Here is a 17,947-nt window from a genome sequence, read left to right as displayed (position 1 = left end):
TATGATAATATGATATATATACATGCTACAAATGGAAACACAGCAGAATTCTATACGTGATTGGTTCGAAAACCTTATTAATATAATATAAATCACACCATGGCAAAGAGTATTACATATAGGCTTAATTTGTCCATCCACATTGGCATACAACCCTTTTTAAAAGTTGTCTTCTTAGCGTATATAGTTCATATTTAAAGGCTTAATGCAACTTCGCTGGTCCTGAATGAAGCTGAAGTGTCCTGCTTGGGACAACTTGAAGAACACCTGGTTGCTCTGCCAATAGAACGAAAATAAATAAGCAAGTCTCAAACAAAAGTTCAATATGATAATACCCTCTTTAATTTAAGCTCTTTTTTTTTTTTTTTTTTGGGTTTTTGCCCCCCTCTCTCACATTAAAATAATATTTTTTAAAATTTGTACGAAAGCCAAAGCTTTGCACCTTCTTATTTTGCATTGCACTTTCTTTCATTAGTCCAACAGCATCCAATTTTTAATTAATGGGAAATTATTTTCGTTCAGATAACCACCACAAAATGCTCTTTCCTTTAACAAATCACCATTTAAAAGAGGACAGGGAATATTTAACCAGTATCATAAGTTTTAACTTGTTGCCTATCTAGTCGAAAAAAATGAAATTTCTAGGAAAATAACTACCCATGATCCCTTGTTTTAGGAGCATGATACATAAAAAGCCACACTGGTTAGGAAATGCCAAATTATTGTATGCTCAGTATGATATTCTTTTGTCTAGAAAGTAATTTTATTAACACAAAACCTAAAACTCTAGGGCATCTTTGCAAATGATAACTTGAAAATTCAGCAAAAGGAGGAACCCACTTTGTTGGTTGTAGAGCTGATCTAGAGTCTTGTAAAGCTAATCAGAAATGGTAATGATATTAGTGGCTTAAAAATTTGACCTCAGCCCCCTTTCGACTTTGTAGCAAGGTACAACTTGTTATGGCTAAGCGTCTAGTTTTTATTAAGAAACCCAAACTAATGTTTCAAAAAGACACTTAGATCAAAGTCCAATAGTTCATGTTCACATATAACAGCTATCATTTAAATCGTGTCAACTGATACTCCTGGATTTCTTCCAACGGCTATCTCATCATCAATAAAAAAGTTGTACCTAGATTGAAATTAGAAGCACCAGTACTGATACTAAGGAGACAATAAAGAAGTTTATCAACCTTCCTTAGGCATACAGTAAAGTGACTCACATACGGCTCTGTAAGTATCAAGGAACTTATCAAGACACCATTTTGGTACATCTATCACTATTTGAGAATTTGATCCTGCAAGAGTAAGTATTTGAAAGAAAAAGGTTGTATCGAGCACAATTTGCTTGTTTTCTGGGTTATTGGTATAACAACTATAATTTTACTTGGATACAATACAAAGGGAGGTAACAACAACAATAGTAAAAAGCGTTATATAGTGAACTCAGCAAGAACCAAACATCAACAGGATAGCCTCAGTATTTATATTTGTTTTTTATGCACCAAAAATTTTCTCACTACCACAATTATCTTTCCACATATATAATATAATTTATACTGGCAAAAAAAAATTAAGAGCTATTTGCATGAAAACCATTAAATAATCATTAAAAAATTTTATAATGGACCCTCACCAAAATTTTTTAGAAAATGAATGGAGATTATTAACAAGTGTTATTTTAAATAACTTAATACGGTTTATGCATACAAAGAAAACCAAACTAATAAGGATAATATATTCGAAAGCAAATGCAAGAAATCAAGCAGCTATAAAATAATCAAAAGAAAAGAACTTGAAATTAAATAATCGAAAGCAAAAGAATAATAACAAAAAGAAAGTAAAATGAAGAAAGCCCCGTACTTGAAATCTCCAAAACCTGCTGTGGAGTGAGTTTAGCAGAGAACCCACTGGCAGCGTTCTTGTAGCTATAAATCAGAGCCTCCTTCGCCGCATCCTCACTGAGCGCATAATAATAATAAAAAATTTAAAAAAACAATCACAATGTTATAATTCCAACACAAACACAGACAGAAGCATCCAATTTCCATTTCAATTTCCCTCTATTTTCGCAGGAAACAAACAGATTAAAAGATTAAGAAAAAGAAAGAAAGCAAAACCTGCCGAAGACGGAGGCTAGGGTTCGGATGTGGAAGGATTCAGGCTCTTCATTATTTGGGGGCTGTTCAGTGTAGATGATGTGTACGGCAGATTCGGAAACCGCAGCAGGAGTGGTAGAAGAAGAGGAATCTCCTTCTACACCGAGTTTGGGAGACGAGTCGGCCATGCCTATCCAAACTATCGAAATCAACACCAAACAAACACTAACACTGCTTCTTCTTCTTCCTCCTTGATATAAGACCATTACGATTTTTTGATTTTGATTTTTTGAGCCCCAATTTATAATGAAATTTGCTATTCACAAAAAAAGGAATATATATATATATATATATATATATGGGACTTAACCGTTAAGACATTTATAAAAATTAAATTAATATTATAGAGTTTATTTTTTTTTAACTGTATAGATAGTTCGCAGTCCCCGTTCAAAGCTAATATTTTTTTTTTTAAAAAAAATATCGATTTTATTTTGTTATTTTTATTTTAAAAATATTAATTTTAAATATACAGTAATAAATCTAAAAAATATTAATTTTAAATATTATTTGTATGGAAGAAATATCTGCACCGTAAAATTTTTTATTTGACATATATAAATATATATTAGTATTGTAATTTTTATTCTTTAGCTTAACCTTTTTTTTTCTTGTTTGTTTTGCTTTGGACCCTCCGAGGCGGTCCGTTTCTTTGTTTCTATCCAACGCCTGCCACTTGGCCTTCCTATTCCACCGCTTTTTTCGTACTTATCTTCGTTTTTGTTTTCGTTTTATTATTTTTATATTTTTATTTTTAGTTTTGGGCGAAACATGTATTTTTTTCTGTCATAGATACCGATCTTTTTATAATAGTTTGTCTAAGGTACGGAAGGTTTTTTTATGTGGATTTTTATAATAATTTATTTATGATACGAAAGGTTTTTTTATGTGGATTATAATATTAATGATATTTTTTTATAATATTAATAATAATTTTTTAAAAAATTATCGTTAATATTATAAAAAATCATCATTAATATTGCAATTCTCGTACGAATTATCTTTACCATAGAATTTCCATTCCTTACAATATATATATATATTAAATATATATATATATTAAATTGACGCACATAGTTTTTTTGACAAAACCTGAAACTTGTCCGTGCACCGTAGTCAAAGTGGTGGTACGTACAAATTTTTTTTTTTTCTTGTTTCTCTTTTTCCTTCCCAAATGGTAATGAACATTTGCCATCCAAGTGAACACCATATTTATTTAAAATACAACATTCTTACTTATGCTACTTTATTTATCAACCTTTTAAAATATCAACTACTTTGACATTTTTTAAATAGTTAACAAATTATTAAAAGTTATTTATATATATATATATATACAGATAAATAAACCCATTGCAAAATAATAAAAATTATTAAATAAATTTATTACCATTAGTTTGAAAATGATTTTTTTATTGCATATATATATATAATTATGATTAAATAAGATTTTTAATATGAAATGTAATATGTGATCAATGATTGTGATTCAATAAGATTTTTAATATGAATTATAAATATATGATCAATGATTATGATTTAAAATTATATTTATTAATCAATAAATTTTAATAGGATTCACTTCTCCTAAATAGGATTTTATTATATCATTAAACATATATTTAACTACTTTTTAAATTTTTAAATTTTAATTTTTGATGTGATCCAATAATTATTAAAGATATTGGATCATCAAAGATAAGGCTCATTGTGTAAGCTTAATTAGTTAGCCACCCATTCCTACATCTCAAATGTTGTGAGTTTTTAAGTCACAGAAAAAATTGTTGCAAGTATAAAGGGAGTATTACTGTAAATGACCAAACAAACAAACAAGGCTCAATAGCTGTAACACGGTCCTTTTACATGGCAAAGTTCCAGGATACCATCAGGATTCCATGGAACACAGAATGCCATCAAAATGATGCAACCACATAAAGTAAATCAGTTTATCCAAAAAAAAAAAAGAAAAAAAAAGAAAAAGAAAACCATAAAGTAAATCATATAAGATTTCTTTTAAATGAATATGTGTTCAAGGGGGGTCCTCAAAAGGTAACACGAAAAATAAATAAACAAATACAATATATAGTAAGGTAATTGGAGGTTAGAAACCATATTGCTCAAATATTTGAAAATGCCTTGAGATCCCTGAACCAAATCCGGAGAGCTACCTTCTCTAGCATGTCAAGGAATCTGCCCCAAAATTTTATCCAGGATGCATGCTCAATTAACACAAACATCCAGACTATATATCTTAGTTTAAACATGGCAAATTCCAAATTCCAATCATCCCAAGGAACTTACCATTTAGTAAAGTTACATCTTCGATGCCAGGGTGCATCCTCATCATAGGTCAATGGAAACATAGTTCACATTCCAAGAAGAGTTAATCTCGACCTTGGATGTGTTAATTGTATCTAAACATGTTGAAATCCCCTATAACTTTTCAACTGATACTGATTTTCATGATACTGTTTGATTATCTTAATCGTGACAATCTCTTCCGCTTCCGATTCTTCTTCCTAGCTGCAGCAGTCCTTGTACCATTAGAATTAGATGGAAGAGCTGCGGTAGAAGAAGGCTTGCCAACATGCGTTCTGCTTTTCTTAGAAACCCATCTCGTTGGCAGATTATTTACCAGGGTGCCAATATCTTTAGAACCATTCAATTCAACAAGTTTTTGAATTTGATCAAGCATCTGATAAGTCCAGGCCATGGACTGGTCCAGTCCAACTGAATCATCCATTGGTTTCTGCCATAGATGCATTAATATATCATTAAATGACTGAAAAGACAAGGATGGTTGATGACCCTGTTTACTATCACATATCATATTAACCTTGAGGATATGCTTGCAAAGGTTTCCTTGCATCGACCATGCACAATCACAAAAAGCAAACTCTGATCCAGGATTCCACACTAAATGTGAAATGCTACTGTCTTTCTGGCTTAAAACCTTGGCAAAGAGACGGTCATTGTCGTCTAAGGTAACAGCAGAATCTGGAATTTGCAATGCTCTGTGCCAGGATGTAGAAGCAATATACTCCTCCTTGACACTCTGAAAAGAATCACACTCATCTGCATAGCGGTCAAGCCAGTAGCTTGAATGCAATTCGGTTGTCAGCTTATGCACCAGCCAGTCAACCCTTTGGAGTGCTCCAAGATGAGAATCATCAAACAGTTTCACTTTTAGCTTTACATGATAAGCTTCGATGGCACCAGATGCCTCCTGGCTTGCAAGAGGAAGAGTTTTCATTGCTGAAAGCCACATTTCTATGCAGAGAAAAACAAAAGATTATTGTTTATACAATTCTTAAATTCATCCCACATGAAGTACTAACGTGTTTGCACCTAGATGAGAGAAGATGGTCACAGATAGATAGACAGATAGATAGAAACAGAGAGAAAGGGAAAGCTAACCAATCTTAGGAATCCAACGGCCCTTAAAATATTCCATGAAAGCAGTTTGATCAACAAAATCCTGTGTTAATTCTTCCAAGGCTCCACTGAGGGAACCAATTCCACCCCAAATGTTGTAAACTAGTGTACCTAGACGTTTCAGAATTTCCCGCTGAACTTCTATACTACTGCATCGTTTAACAATATTCCTATGCCAGGATCTCCGAACTCGCCAAAGAGAAAATAGAACAGGACAACCAAATACATCCCTGAAAATCCAGAAATTTACTCATGAAAATACTTTTACAACCACATAAACATAATGCAAACAATAAATTATAGAGCAAGAAAAACCTGCCTGATGGGATCAATTTCTGCAGCTGCATCATCAATTAAAAATCCACTGATCTTTAATCCTGGCTCAACACTACGTGCACGATCAAGAAGGCTTTTCATCCATTTAGACACATCTGCCTTTGCAAAGCTGCGTGTGATGACCCATGCAACAGGGAGTGCATGTTGTCTTGAATCAAACACCAGAAGTGTGCAGAAGGGATACTGTCATTTTAAACAGATTAAATAAACACCGCCCCCGTTATTCTAAAATCTTGTAGAAAGAAACCTCGATGAAGTAGTTACCTTGAGTCTCTTTATACCAAACGTTGAATCAGCTGCAATAAGATTGCGATGACCAAAGCGAATCATTTGCTGCAACTGCCATTCAGTTTGAATTCCCAGAATGAAAGAATCTGTTTCTGAAGAGTCTTGATAAAAGAATATAGATTTTTTATTGCGTTCAACCCACATGCGGATACTAGCCTGATCATCTAGATCCAATTCATGAGTAGACCGCTTTATTATCATCCCGAGTTTGTGGACATACTGGGAAGCAAGGCTATTGACCTTTGCATCTGAACCACAATATCGTTGAATCCCTTCAATGTGTTTCTCCAACACATTCTCTTCAGGTATTCCCAGATAGATCATAGACATAGTTCGCTGTTGAATCTCATTACAAATATACGGAATTTTCTTAGCTCCAGGGCCAATGGCATCTCTATCAAGCGGCCCATGACAAACAAAACCAGACTTGTTCACATGGCGCCTCTCATGATATATTAAAAGCGCAAGTGAAGGACGAGCATAGAGCCGCTTCACTACAAAGTTGCAAGTACAGCCCCTCATGGATTGGGGTCTAGCAGCACGGTTTCGAGTATTAAGTCTATATCTTCTGCTGGGTAATATACCCCCACCTTCCCCATAATTTTCAGGACCAAAGGAACACCAATACCTTCAGAGTTTTAAGACCACAAATCAAACAATTTTAGACACTTGAAAGGAAAGAGTTGATATAACAAAAAAATGGAAAAAAAAATAAAATAAAATTCCATAATGTTTATAGTTTACTGCATATGGGCCTAGTTAACTGGTGGCTGTTGTTGGCAGTTTTTATTTTCTTAGCCATAATTGTTGTCTAATCTCAAATAAATTCAGAAACCAAAAGTTGCAATCTATGTCTGCTAGTCTATAACATGTGAAAACTATTGAAATGTAAAAAAACACAAAGCAAAACCAAAATTTCTCAGTATTCCCCCAAGGATTAAAAACCCATATTTCTAAAATGAATTATCAGCAGAATAAGCATTTCATAAAACAATATAGCATAAAAAAAGGTCTCACAGTCTATATTCCAAATACTCATCGTCCTTGAAATCCTTCAAGCTACCAAGTGAACGTTTTCGACCCCTTTCAATATGAAATCGAGTAGGGCATTCGACATTAGAGCATTCACCAAGTATGAAAGCATCAACACGGTCATAAGGTATGAGAGCTACATCGTCATGGTGTTCCAGGTTACCAAACTTGACCCAGTTCAAATCAGCAGAAGAGAACTCCTCCTCTTCTGGATCTTGAACTGGGATTTCATATAAGGATTCAACAATTTCCATAAACCCCACTAACGTATTTGACGGTTTTTTTTAGACAAGGAGCTACAAAGACAGAAAGGATAAGGGGTTTTGACAAAAAGGGTTTTAGGGGTCGTGTAAAAAAAAAAAAAAAAAAATTATGATAGAAATGGTAAGAGAATTGGTCCGGCAGCTTGTTTCGTTGGACGTGGAGTGGTTGCCAGAGAATTGAAGTAGTTGTCGCCGGAGTGTTGCATGGCTGAGGAGGGAGAGGAAGAAGAAGACGACGAACAGTAGCAGCTTCGAGAGCAGAGTCTTCCCCCACTTTCGACTTCAATTTTTTTCTGTGTTTTGATGGGCTGCTTCTAGTATGGGCTCTGACTCTAACAGCCTGCTTTTGTACTGGGTCTGACTCAGGAAGTTTCTGTTTTTTTTTTTTTTTTTTATATATTTTTATTTATTTATTTATTTTATAGGATAAATTAGAGTAATTATTAATAATTTTTCCCAATCAGAAATGCAAGAATTCTGAAAATAAATAAATAAAAATAAAAATTGGTTCGGCATGTAGTAGTTCCAAGTTACATGATTTGAACAGTTAGCCATAAGTAGTACCAAGAACAGTAATAAAAATCACTGTTTTCTAAACAATGATTCAATTTCGAATGTCGCACCTCAACATCAAAACAAAAATAAATAAATATAGGGTACCAAGTATAGCGTTGTGGTCGAACATGTTAAAAATAACCAACATTTATAACTCATAGATAAATAAAGTACACAGATTGTCTGTAAATAACATAAATATAAATACAAATTAACGTTATGTTCAATAAATTTAATTGTTTAAGATATGGAGAACTCATTTTCTTTTTCTTCAAATATCCTCGAGCAAAATCGCTGTTTGCAAATTGCAAGTAAACCAGTGTACACAGGTTACTTCAGGTAATAACTTTGATGGCAAAAAACAATGTTGATATTCGGGTATAGGCTATGATTTGTTTAACATATGGGACAGAAATTGAGGGTTTGATACAGCTTAAATCAAACGGCTGAGGTATGTTTAGTCGGTTAAAACATAATCTATGCATGCTGGCCGGTTATAGCTCGATTAGGTGTATATCTTGGGTAGATTGCATCGTTTTAAAGTATACTTTGAAATCCATATATATATATATATATATATACACCACAATCACAGTACGACTCTATAGATATAAATAGTTCTGCAAAACTTCCAATTATATACTCATTGTTGAAGGGCAAGGAAAGAACAAATTCAAAATAGAACCCTCAATCTTTTCAAGTTCGTCCTCCTGAAATGTCTTGGCTAATACTTTCTATTACAATTTTCTGCGAGCAAAACCAAATATGTTGATAGCTACATTCAGCTCAGCTATTACAATCACATTATCAAAGAATACACTTTAAGGGGTCAAGTTTCTCACTACGAAATCCACAAGGAATACATAGCATGCAACTGACTGAAATTGCTGGACTTCAGAGATATTTTATAGAGCTCCCGGAGTTTTCCCGCATCTACAGATCTGTTAGATACTGGAGCTGGTTGGGAAGGAGGCTTGTTTCCACTTGCTGAAAGAGCAACAGCCAACATTTTTTTCAAAAGCGTCTGCAGCTGACTCCAAAATTTGGAATGTAACTCAGGATGGTTGATTTTCAATGACTCTAAGTTTGTTTCTGGTAGGTGACGTCCTTCAAGCATGCAACAAAGAGCTGACTCCAGCATCTAGAAGGAAAGCACAAAAAAGTTTAACATGAGCACATAATAACATCACAATAATTTGTGGCATGCTAGTGATATAATGAATATTCTGGAACATAGATAGTTATAGAATCCCATGCAGAACAACAGAAATGTTTCCTTGTTTGCATACATAAAGTAGCAAATGAAATGGTAATTAAATGATATAATTCAGATAATTTGAAAGAAATATATCTCTCAGAATATAGCACCGTCACATTATTAATAGCTATGTTGAAGGCAAGCAATATAATTATTTCGTGAATAGATGCAGACGATTTCTGTCACGTCACATTCAATCTCAAAAAGCATTGAGATTGGAGGGTAAGTAGGATTTGATCCAACTGTGTGCATCAAGTTAATAGAGTACAAAAATTATATATATATATATATATATATAAATATATTTTGCTTCTAAATATTTGCAGCTACATTTTAACCATAAAAAGCTAGAAATAATGTTAGCTCTCCCCGTAAGGAGGCGTAATATAACATCTAAGCTTATTGATTTCACCATTTTTCATCCCACCTGAATTTCCTTTCTAAAGAACATCTATAAGCACTAAAGACAAGAACACAAGGATGAAATAATCTTTCTAAAGTTAAAAATTGGGTAAATGAATAACAAGAAATAAATAAGCACTGTAATCAAGAACATACTGTATTTGAATGTAAAGGGCTTGCAAGGCTCGAAGAAAGCGCTGATCTCTCTATAAGAATAGTCAGATACATGATGAAATGTGTTTTGGGGCCATAGAAGTCAATGGCCTTTTGCCAATTTCTCTCAGCTAGGGATGCATACTGCTTCACCCGTTGAAGAATGCCACTTTCACCTTTAGATAAATTTGTTTTCTTAAGATCCGACTCCAAAAACTTCAAACAACAATCCCTTTGGTAGCAAGCCAACTGAAAATAAGCATATGCAGCCTCTTGTTTGCGTAATTCACCCATGGATTCATACAGAGATAATGCCTCCCTAATGGCATCATTGGCTGAAATCTCATGCTTTTGTGTATCTTTTCTTGTTCTTCTGCCACTAGAACTGGTGTAACCCTTATATACATCTTCAATGACCCCATTTTTATAAACTTCTGCAGTTGTATCTTCTCTGGCCAATAGCATACCTAGCCTCAGATATGTATGAGCGAACTGCGTATATACCTCGGTCCTCAAGCTGCTGATCACTGATTCAGCCTCTTTTGTGATAGCATTTAGTTCTAACTTTGCAGCCCCATAATATCTAAGTGATTCACTATATTCTAATTTAGCAGTCTCTAAAGCATGGTCATACATATTCTGAAAGATTGAATGTAATTTAAAATCCTCAATCTTTGTCACCATCTCCTCAGCCAATGCTCTTCTACCATGACCCAAATTACAATTGATTAATATAATATTTGTATGGTCAGAAACTTCTCTGAAAGCTTTTATAGCATCCGCAAATGCAAGTTCAGCATTTTTAAGTTCTTTCCTTTCAAGCCTGTATCGTCCCAGTTCATTGCAAACCCACCCTTTCTTTTTCATTAAAGATTGTTGTTCACCTGAACTAGATGGAAGTCCACCCAATGCATTTCTAGCTTCTTCATAACAACTTAGGGCTGCTGAAAGATTGTATTCAGGATCACCAACTACAGGACCTCCAAGGTACTTGAATATCCCACCATTTTTCACTTTTGGTGTTTCTTTTGGAGCGACTTCTGATTGAGAAGCCACTGTTGACCCCAAATCATGTTCCTCCAAGACTCCCTCTAGTTTTCCAGAATTTGTAACTCCCACTTTCACATCAAGCATATCAGTATTAGAAGCTTCAGTAAGAATTCCATCATCTCTGTTGTGGTGCTGATATCCACCATCAGAACTCTGTCCATTGTCAAATTTATGATGAAGACTGCCATCCTCAGGTTCTCCAAAACGTGAGTAGATGGTACTCTTAGCAAATGATCTTTTGTTGTTTTTTCTGCCATATGCTGTCGTACCATCTCTGCTACTACTGCTTGCACTGCTACCACTGCTTGCTCTATCACTTTGGCAGCTGCAGTTTACCAGAGAACATGTACTGCAGTTCTGTGTAAACTGCCCTAGCTTCTTCTTGAGCCTTCTGACTTCCTTCACAACCTCAGATGAAACTTTCAAATCTCTAGTGGAAAATTTCCTCTCCGATTGTATAGTCATTTCATTGCCCTTGACCATATAAAATTCAACATAAACATCTCCAACTAGTATCCAAGCATTGGCCCAGAACAGGTATATTGAAGAGAATTGCTCAGAAGTAAAGCAATCATTAGAGTTAGAGTCCACATCTTTCACATTGCTATTGTAGGATCTCCATTTCTCATTGCCATAATCAAATTTCATTTGTGATGATGAACTATTAACCATTGAAGATATAAACCTTGTATCTCGAAGATGCTGAGGCATTGATCCATAAACAGAACAAGCCAACTCCACAACATTCAAAGCTTGATGCAACTGCCTGTCCTCCTTATAAGCACGTCCAAGGGCCAAATAAGATTCTCCTAGCAGAAGAACAAGTTTCCACAACTTATGATCCAATTTAGATGTTGGAAGCCATTTTCTAATGTCACAGACTTCAATACAGTCAGCATCACCACATGCACAGACAGAAAGATCGACAGATGGAGGTGGCCTATCAGGAGTTTCACAACCCTCCTCCATCAGCTCCTTTTCAGTGCTCTGCAGTTGACGCATCCATCTAAGAGATTTAATAGCCTGAGAAATATGATGAATTGCAGCCAACTTAGTGGAGATTGGATCAGTAATAGTTTGAACTACATGCGTGGTTGTTGGAGGCAATTCACAAACTGTGAGGTTTTCATCACCACAGGAACAAGACACAGCTCCACTGGAATCTTTAAACTCTAATTCACCTGATTCAATCATTTGTCTCGGACCATGAATATTTTCCTCGAGAGTCATCTTAACTGAAGCTTCTGTTGCTAAATCTTGAAAATTTTGTCCACTTTCACACAGATTCTCCTCATCAACCACTGAGGCAACCTTTCCATGAACACCTGACTCAGAAATACTACTAAAAAAGTCCATAGATTCTTCTTCAGCAACATCAGTAACCATAAGTTCACATCCCATAGGAAGAGCTTCAGATGTCAAGTCCAAATCTTTATCGTAATTCAAGATAAGCCTTGCAAATTGTTCATGCGCAAATGCTCGTACAACCTGTCCAACAAAAGTTTCATCCTTATCGTTCAATTAAGTTTTGAAAAGACAGACCAGAAATAAGAATAAGCATGAAAACACTAAATTATTCCTGAAAGTAACAATACCAAATGATCTGGCTCTTCCAGGAAATCCAAACATTTCTTTATAAATTTTGCACACTTTTCCATTTTATCTGGAGCCTGCAAGAAACCAAAGAAGTTTGTAATGGCTGATACAAACTATAAGGATATGGTATCCAAAAGTGATGTTATCTTTCTTACACACCATCGAAAGAGAGAGCCTGTGAGCAATTCGATACAAAAGAGTCCCCAAAGAATACAAGGAATCACTTCTCCCTCTATGAATGAGAGAAGGAAGGTCGCTTGAGACACCATCACAATCACTGGAAGAATGGTTCGTAGGAATAACAGAAAGATCAAAAAGTTGAATTACATCTTCACCAGCACTTTTATACAGCTGAAAATTTTTGGAGATAACAAGAACATGTCACTAGCAGTACAATAAATATATATAAAAAGAAAATACTAGTTCTTTTGAAACTACATCACAACAGTACCCAATAAGCTGCAGGTTCTTGCTTGCAATTATCTTGAAGGAACCTCAAAACAGAAAGGCCATTCTGCTGGACAACATACGGATGAAAAGCAGGAGTGCCATCATCAGAGATTCCTTTTAATAAAAATATATCATCCGTTTTCAGAAGCTCATAACCCTGGACAACACCATTTTGATGGTAACAGATAGCCAATTCATGTACACTAGCCATGACATTGTCAAGCCAAGCTTCAAGCCATGTTAAGGGAGTAATCTGAAAAAAATAGAAGCACCAAGTAAGAAACGAAGGACAACATAAAATAAGGTGCAAGACATGCTGCAACAAACATGTTTTCAATAGCATATGCCTACCTGCCGCGTAACATCCCATAAATGCAGGCTAACCGCAACATATTTTTCATTGCTGAACAATAGCAAGTCACTCCCCAGAAGCATACGGAAATTGTGAAATTGCCAAAACAAAACCCTTAAAAAACCATCATTACCTACTCTTCTATTTTTTTCAGACTCTTGCATTGAAGACCTGGGCTTCTCACCAACTTGTGAAACCTTTTTGACAGGATCACATTTTTTATTTCTCTTATTCTTCTTGTTCCCCCAATACAAGCCATCCTGCTTAACCTTTGCATACTCAGAACAATGATTTAATTCTTCATTTTGAGCAATATCATTATGCTGCCCCATAAACTGAGTATTTACTCCTGGAAGAACAGAAGAGTTTGATTGCTCAGCCAATGGGACATTATGCGTTGGGACATTATGCGTTGGTGGACAATCACAAGCCTCCATTCTAACTGAGTGCATAGCAAAATTCAAAAACAAAGATTGATCTGCACATTTTGTTTGATTTTTATGTCTCCTAATCAACTTCTCTCCCTCTTCAACATCAGGCCTATCATTCATAAAAATATGTTTTAGTTAAAAAATAAAAAAAATAAAAAAAAAAAGGTACCATGTAACAAAAGAAGCAGCCAGTGTTCACATTTGTACCCGGTATTCAAAACTAGTGTTTGCCCAATACGATGGACTGCAATTGATAATCGAGCCTTGGAATATGGAATCTTGAATATCTGCTTCAGAATGTCAGTTGCAGCAATTACGTCTATCTCATCTCCATACTCAACCAAACCAGACACAGCAAGGGCCTCACATTTCCTAGTGAGATTTGTTGTAACAGCGCCATCATCCCAAGGTAAATCTGACAAGTATCAGCAGAAAAATATGCCTTCAGTAGTTGACGCTTCAGAAAGAATGAAATTTATCCACACAACACATGCACAAGACTATGTAGCATTATAATAAGAAAAGGTAGTTAAATATGCATCAAAATGTTTTCAGATAGTTTTTAAGATTTACAAGATACTTCATAAATGTATCCAAGGTTTAACTACTCAGAAAAAAGTATCTGATACTTATCAGGGATAATCCCTAAGGCGTGTTTTAATTATTGGACAAGATATATTTTATTTATGCTATTCATGATTATCAAAATATATATATATATATATAATCAATTAAGTACTTATTACATTTATAAATTGTTGCAATGCGTAAAGTAACATGAATCATTTTGTGAAAAAAATTGTATCCTGCATCGAAGCGTATACGCTTTTTAACTATAAGATGCTATAAGTATATATACTTACATGCGTGTGTTTGTCATATCATATCTAGTTATAGGCGTCTATGGTGTTCCTAAAAATTAATTTTCCTATTATTCCCACTATGATATACATCTTATACATAGATAAAGCATCAATCATTAAGGTAAACTACGAATATCATTAATAGACCATAGAAGTACTAAAGACTTCCTAAAGAACTATAAGTGCATTTTTTTTTTCAATCGTTAATTTCATTTTTAATGGCATCATAATTATTATCTATTAATGTCAAGAAAATTTACCTTCCTAATTTTCACAAAACAACAAAGATTTACACCACACTCGGTCTGTTTTAATCAAAAGGGCGTTGTTTAACTTTTTTTTTTTTTCTTTTTTCTTTTTTAGTCCATACACATCGTAAGAAAAATATATTGATATTGTGTATCAGACGATATCTCTCCATCATGTCCATGAACAGTTGCTCCTAGAGTGGCCAAATTAGGCTTAGCCAATCTTTATTACTACGTAGTCAATTTGAACAATGACATGATTTTAATCCACTGAGGCGATACAATACATCAGTGAGACGTGTAAATTTTACTTCTAAAGTCCCACCAACATGGGTGGGATGTGTGTGTTGCCCAGTTGGAAACTACCGAGCAATTATAACTTCATCCCCCAGTTTTATAAGATAGTAAAAAAGCTCTTATTACTGACATTCATGAGAAATTTGGAAATATCAAAAAATTTTAAGGATTTACTTTCCTTCAAACTCTCTCTCTCTCTCTCTCTCTCTCTCTCTCACACACACACAGAAGGAAATTTCCATCAAAGCCAAAATTCCCTTCCTTCAACACCATCATTCATTCACCGATAAAATTCACCAAACACAGAAAATTCGAGCTCAAATTCCAAAACGCAAAACCTTAAATAAATAAATAAAGAAAGAAAAAGGTTGCAGAAAAGACGTACCACCGGTGGCCTTAGACTGCACAGAGCCAATTGGAAGAACTTTTTCAGGCAAACTCGAAAGGAGCGGAGGGTTATTGAGATCCGTCTCCGTCGGAAGCATCCGATACCGTGGAGCACTCACTCTGTAACAGTATCAAGAACAAAAACACACAGTTTCAGCTCAGCTCCCAAAATTATATTAAAAAAAAAAAAAAAAAAGAAGAAAATCAGAGAGAAAGTAAGGACGTTTGGCGGGAAGGAATGAGAGCCGAATTGAAGAAATGGAAGGCTTTATCGGTTGGAACAGGGATGGAGCCGCAGAGAAACCCTACGGGCTTTGGCTTCGCTATCTCCAATTTCCCAACGCACTGAAGCTCTCGCGAGCCCTCCGATGATTTCTCCATTTTTGCCTCTCTTTTTTTTTTTCGCTCTCCCTTTCTCTCTCAATGATCGCTTTCTTTATTATTATTATTATTATTTTTTCCTAATTTTCGTTTTTCTTTTTTTTTTTTTTTTATATGAATCGCAGTCGATCTTCTACCATATTATTATTATTATTATTACTCTCTTCCTTCACCGCTTCAATGGAGGTTTTCTAGAGTTTTCGCCAACTGAAAAGTTGATCGAAAGAAGACGACTGATTTAAAAAACTGAGTTCAAAAAAGGCAAAAGGGCACCTCTGGTGTGAGTCAAAATTACGGTAACACCCTCTCTTTTTTTAGTAATTTTACAGAAATGCTTTTGTATTTTCTGCAAGGATAAACATATATATTTTGATAAAAAAATTTTATTAAAATTTTAATATTCATCATTTAATATTTTTTTAAATACTTTATTTTCGTATAGATAATATGAATTTAATATTATAAAAAAAATTAAAATAATATTAATTTAATATTATTAAAAAATTATCATGTAATTAATTATTAAAATTTTAATAAAAAATTTACTAGGTGTACCATTGCTCTTTCAGAAAATTGTGAATCACCGCAACATAGATTTTCTTGTCTGTTGCAATTGCGTATGTCGGTATGCGTAGAGTCATAATTTTTTTTTAAATATTATTATTTTAATTTTTTAAATAATGAATTAGTTTTAATGGTTAAGTATGTTTATTTGTATTTATAAATATATGAGTTTGAATCAATCGAAAAATGAAAAATTTAGATAATTTTTAATTTAGATAATGTATTCAAAAAAAAAATTTAGACCCTAAAATAGGGAATATAAATACATATATGTATAAAAAAAAATTACCAACAAAAATAAAATGTAAAGACAGAGTAATTGACTTATAAACTTTTGTAATAATTGGTAAGGAAAAATCCAATGATAATACACATATAGATTTATTATTTATGAATTTTTCATTTATATGTCTATATTATATTTTTTATATATTCATTTAAAAGTTTATTTATTTACATTTAATTTTTTATATTTTTATCTATTAATATGGTCACATATATCCTCTGGCCACACCAATTATTTGGGAAGCAGAATTAGAGCATATATAATATTAATCCTGTAAAATTAATTAAGGTATATATATTTGTGAAATATATATATATATATATATATGTAATTACTTATTACATGACATAGCAAATCAAGGTTGGCATAAATAAGTTTGAATGGATTTTAATTTTTTTTTTTAAAACATTATTTTTATATTAAGAGGGGAGTGGCTTTTTCCTTTGGTATTAAAAGGGTTCTTCCATGAGGGTACCTCGCAATTGTACGGCTTTGTCGAATTTTCAACCAAGCTACACACCCACATGGGAAAGAGTACCAACAGATCAAACAACAAAATGCATTTTTTATGGTAAATTTTTTTAAATATTATATTTCTTTTATTATATTTTTTTTAAAGACTAATTACTAATTAGTACTTTAAAGTTTTAAAATAATACAAATTTAATTTTAAAATTTGAAATTATTTGAAAATTTTAAATTTATTATAAATCAATTTAATTGATTAATGTTGTTAATTTTATATCATAATTCATTTTCAAAAAAAAAAGAAAAATTTGAGAAAAATAAATTTTTTATTTTTTATTTTATATTTATGATTTTTTATTTGAAAAATTATATTCATTTTTATTTTATTCACATTGAAATTTCAAAAAAATTAAATATTTTTGGATCTAAAGTTAGACCAAAAAATAAAAAATAAAAATAAAAGTGAAATTTTTGATCTAATAAAAAAAATTTATTAGATTAAAAATTAAATAAATTAATTTTTTATATCATAAATTAATATTATTTTTTTAATACCTAAACCATACAAAAACTATACCAAAATTACAAAAATAAAAATTAGACTTAAAATTAGACAAAGATAAAAATAAAACCAAAATGGGAGTTTTTGCTCTAGTAAAAATATTTTTATTAGACCAAAAATTAAATAAAATA

At 33.1% G+C, this 17,947-nt stretch overlaps 3 protein-coding genes across 4 annotated transcripts; all 3 read right to left on the bottom strand.

The window, feature by feature from the left end:
- Nucleotides 1-2,419, bottom strand: LOC107430458 (subtilisin-like protease SBT3.11). The gene is made up of 3 exons (XM_016041296.4): nt 2,121-2,419; nt 1,864-1,961; nt 1-276 (listed from the first exon to the last, which is right to left on the bottom strand). Exons 1-3 carry the CDS (start codon nt 2,363-2,365, stop codon nt 203-205), a joined length of 417 nt encoding a protein of 138 aa, XP_015896782.3. The 5' UTR covers nt 2,366-2,419; the 3' UTR covers nt 1-202.
- Nucleotides 2,420-4,147: 1,728 nt separating this feature from the next.
- LOC107430484 (uncharacterized) lies at nt 4,148-7,846 on the bottom strand. 2 transcript variants are annotated; one of them, XM_016041327.4, is made up of 6 exons: nt 7,236-7,846; nt 6,195-6,846; nt 5,914-6,113; nt 5,577-5,824; nt 4,996-5,429; nt 4,148-4,908 (listed from the first exon to the last, which is right to left on the bottom strand). In XM_016041327.4, the coding sequence occupies exons 1-6, from the start codon at nt 7,502-7,504 to the stop codon at nt 4,636-4,638; spliced, it is 2,076 nt and encodes a 691-aa protein (XP_015896813.1). In that variant the 5' UTR covers nt 7,505-7,846; the 3' UTR covers nt 4,148-4,635. The 2 variants fall into 2 exon arrangements, with proteins under 2 accessions (XP_015896813.1, XP_015896812.1); XM_016041326.4 differs by having other exon boundaries at nt 4,148-5,429.
- An 829-nt stretch (nt 7,847-8,675) lies between these two features.
- LOC107430480 (uncharacterized) lies at nt 8,676-16,165 on the bottom strand. The gene is made up of 9 exons (XM_016041321.4): nt 15,779-16,165; nt 15,554-15,675; nt 13,968-14,175; nt 13,329-13,869; nt 12,979-13,230; nt 12,687-12,878; nt 12,527-12,601; nt 9,885-12,419; nt 8,676-9,209 (listed from the first exon to the last, which is right to left on the bottom strand). The coding sequence occupies exons 1-9, from the start codon at nt 15,934-15,936 to the stop codon at nt 8,910-8,912; spliced, it is 4,383 nt and encodes a 1,460-aa protein (XP_015896807.2). The 5' UTR covers nt 15,937-16,165; the 3' UTR covers nt 8,676-8,909.
- Between the last annotated feature and the right edge of the window lie 1,782 nt (nt 16,166-17,947).

Source organism: Ziziphus jujuba, chromosome 5 (assembly GCF_031755915.1).
Source record: "Ziziphus jujuba cultivar Dongzao chromosome 5, ASM3175591v1".
Classification (NCBI taxonomy): domain Eukaryota; kingdom Viridiplantae; phylum Streptophyta; class Magnoliopsida; order Rosales; family Rhamnaceae; genus Ziziphus; species Ziziphus jujuba.
Note: the sequence above shows the minus strand (reverse complement) of the source record. Positions and strands in the feature narration are given on the sequence as shown.

Excerpts from the sequence above, each read along its gene's own strand:
- LOC107430458 (XM_016041296.4), bottom strand. The coding sequence starts at position 2,365 with ATGGTCTTATATCAAGGAGGAAGAAGAAGAAGCAGTGTTAGTGTTTGT. Across the intron at positions 1,962-2,120 it reads CTAGCCTCCGTCTTCGGCAG|TGAGGATGCGGCGAAGGAGG; the intron begins GTTTTGCTTTCT and ends TTATGCGCTCAG. Across the intron at positions 277-1,863 it reads GCAGGTTTTGGAGATTTCAA|AGCAACCAGGTGTTCTTCAA; the intron begins GTACGGGGCTTT and ends TTCTATTGGCAG.
- LOC107430484 (XM_016041326.4), bottom strand. The coding sequence starts at position 7,504 with ATGGAAATTGTTGAATCCTTATATGAAATCCCAGTTCAAGATCCAGAA. Across the intron at positions 6,847-7,235 it reads GAGTATTTGGAATATAGACT|GTATTGGTGTTCCTTTGGTC; the intron begins GTGAGACCTTTT and ends AAAACTCTGAAG. Across the intron at positions 6,114-6,194 it reads TTGGTATAAAGAGACTCAAG|TATCCCTTCTGCACACTTCT; the intron begins GTAACTACTTCA and ends TTAAAATGACAG.
- LOC107430480 (XM_016041321.4), bottom strand. The coding sequence starts at position 15,936 with ATGGAGAAATCATCGGAGGGCTCGCGAGAGCTTCAGTGCGTTGGGAAA. Across the intron at positions 13,870-13,967 it reads ACACTAGTTTTGAATACCGG|GCCTGATGTTGAAGAGGGAG; the intron begins GTACAAATGTGA and ends TATGAATGATAG. Across the intron at positions 12,602-12,686 it reads ACAGGCTCTCTCTTTCGATG|GCTCCAGATAAAATGGAAAA; the intron begins GTGTGTAAGAAA and ends GGTTTCTTGCAG.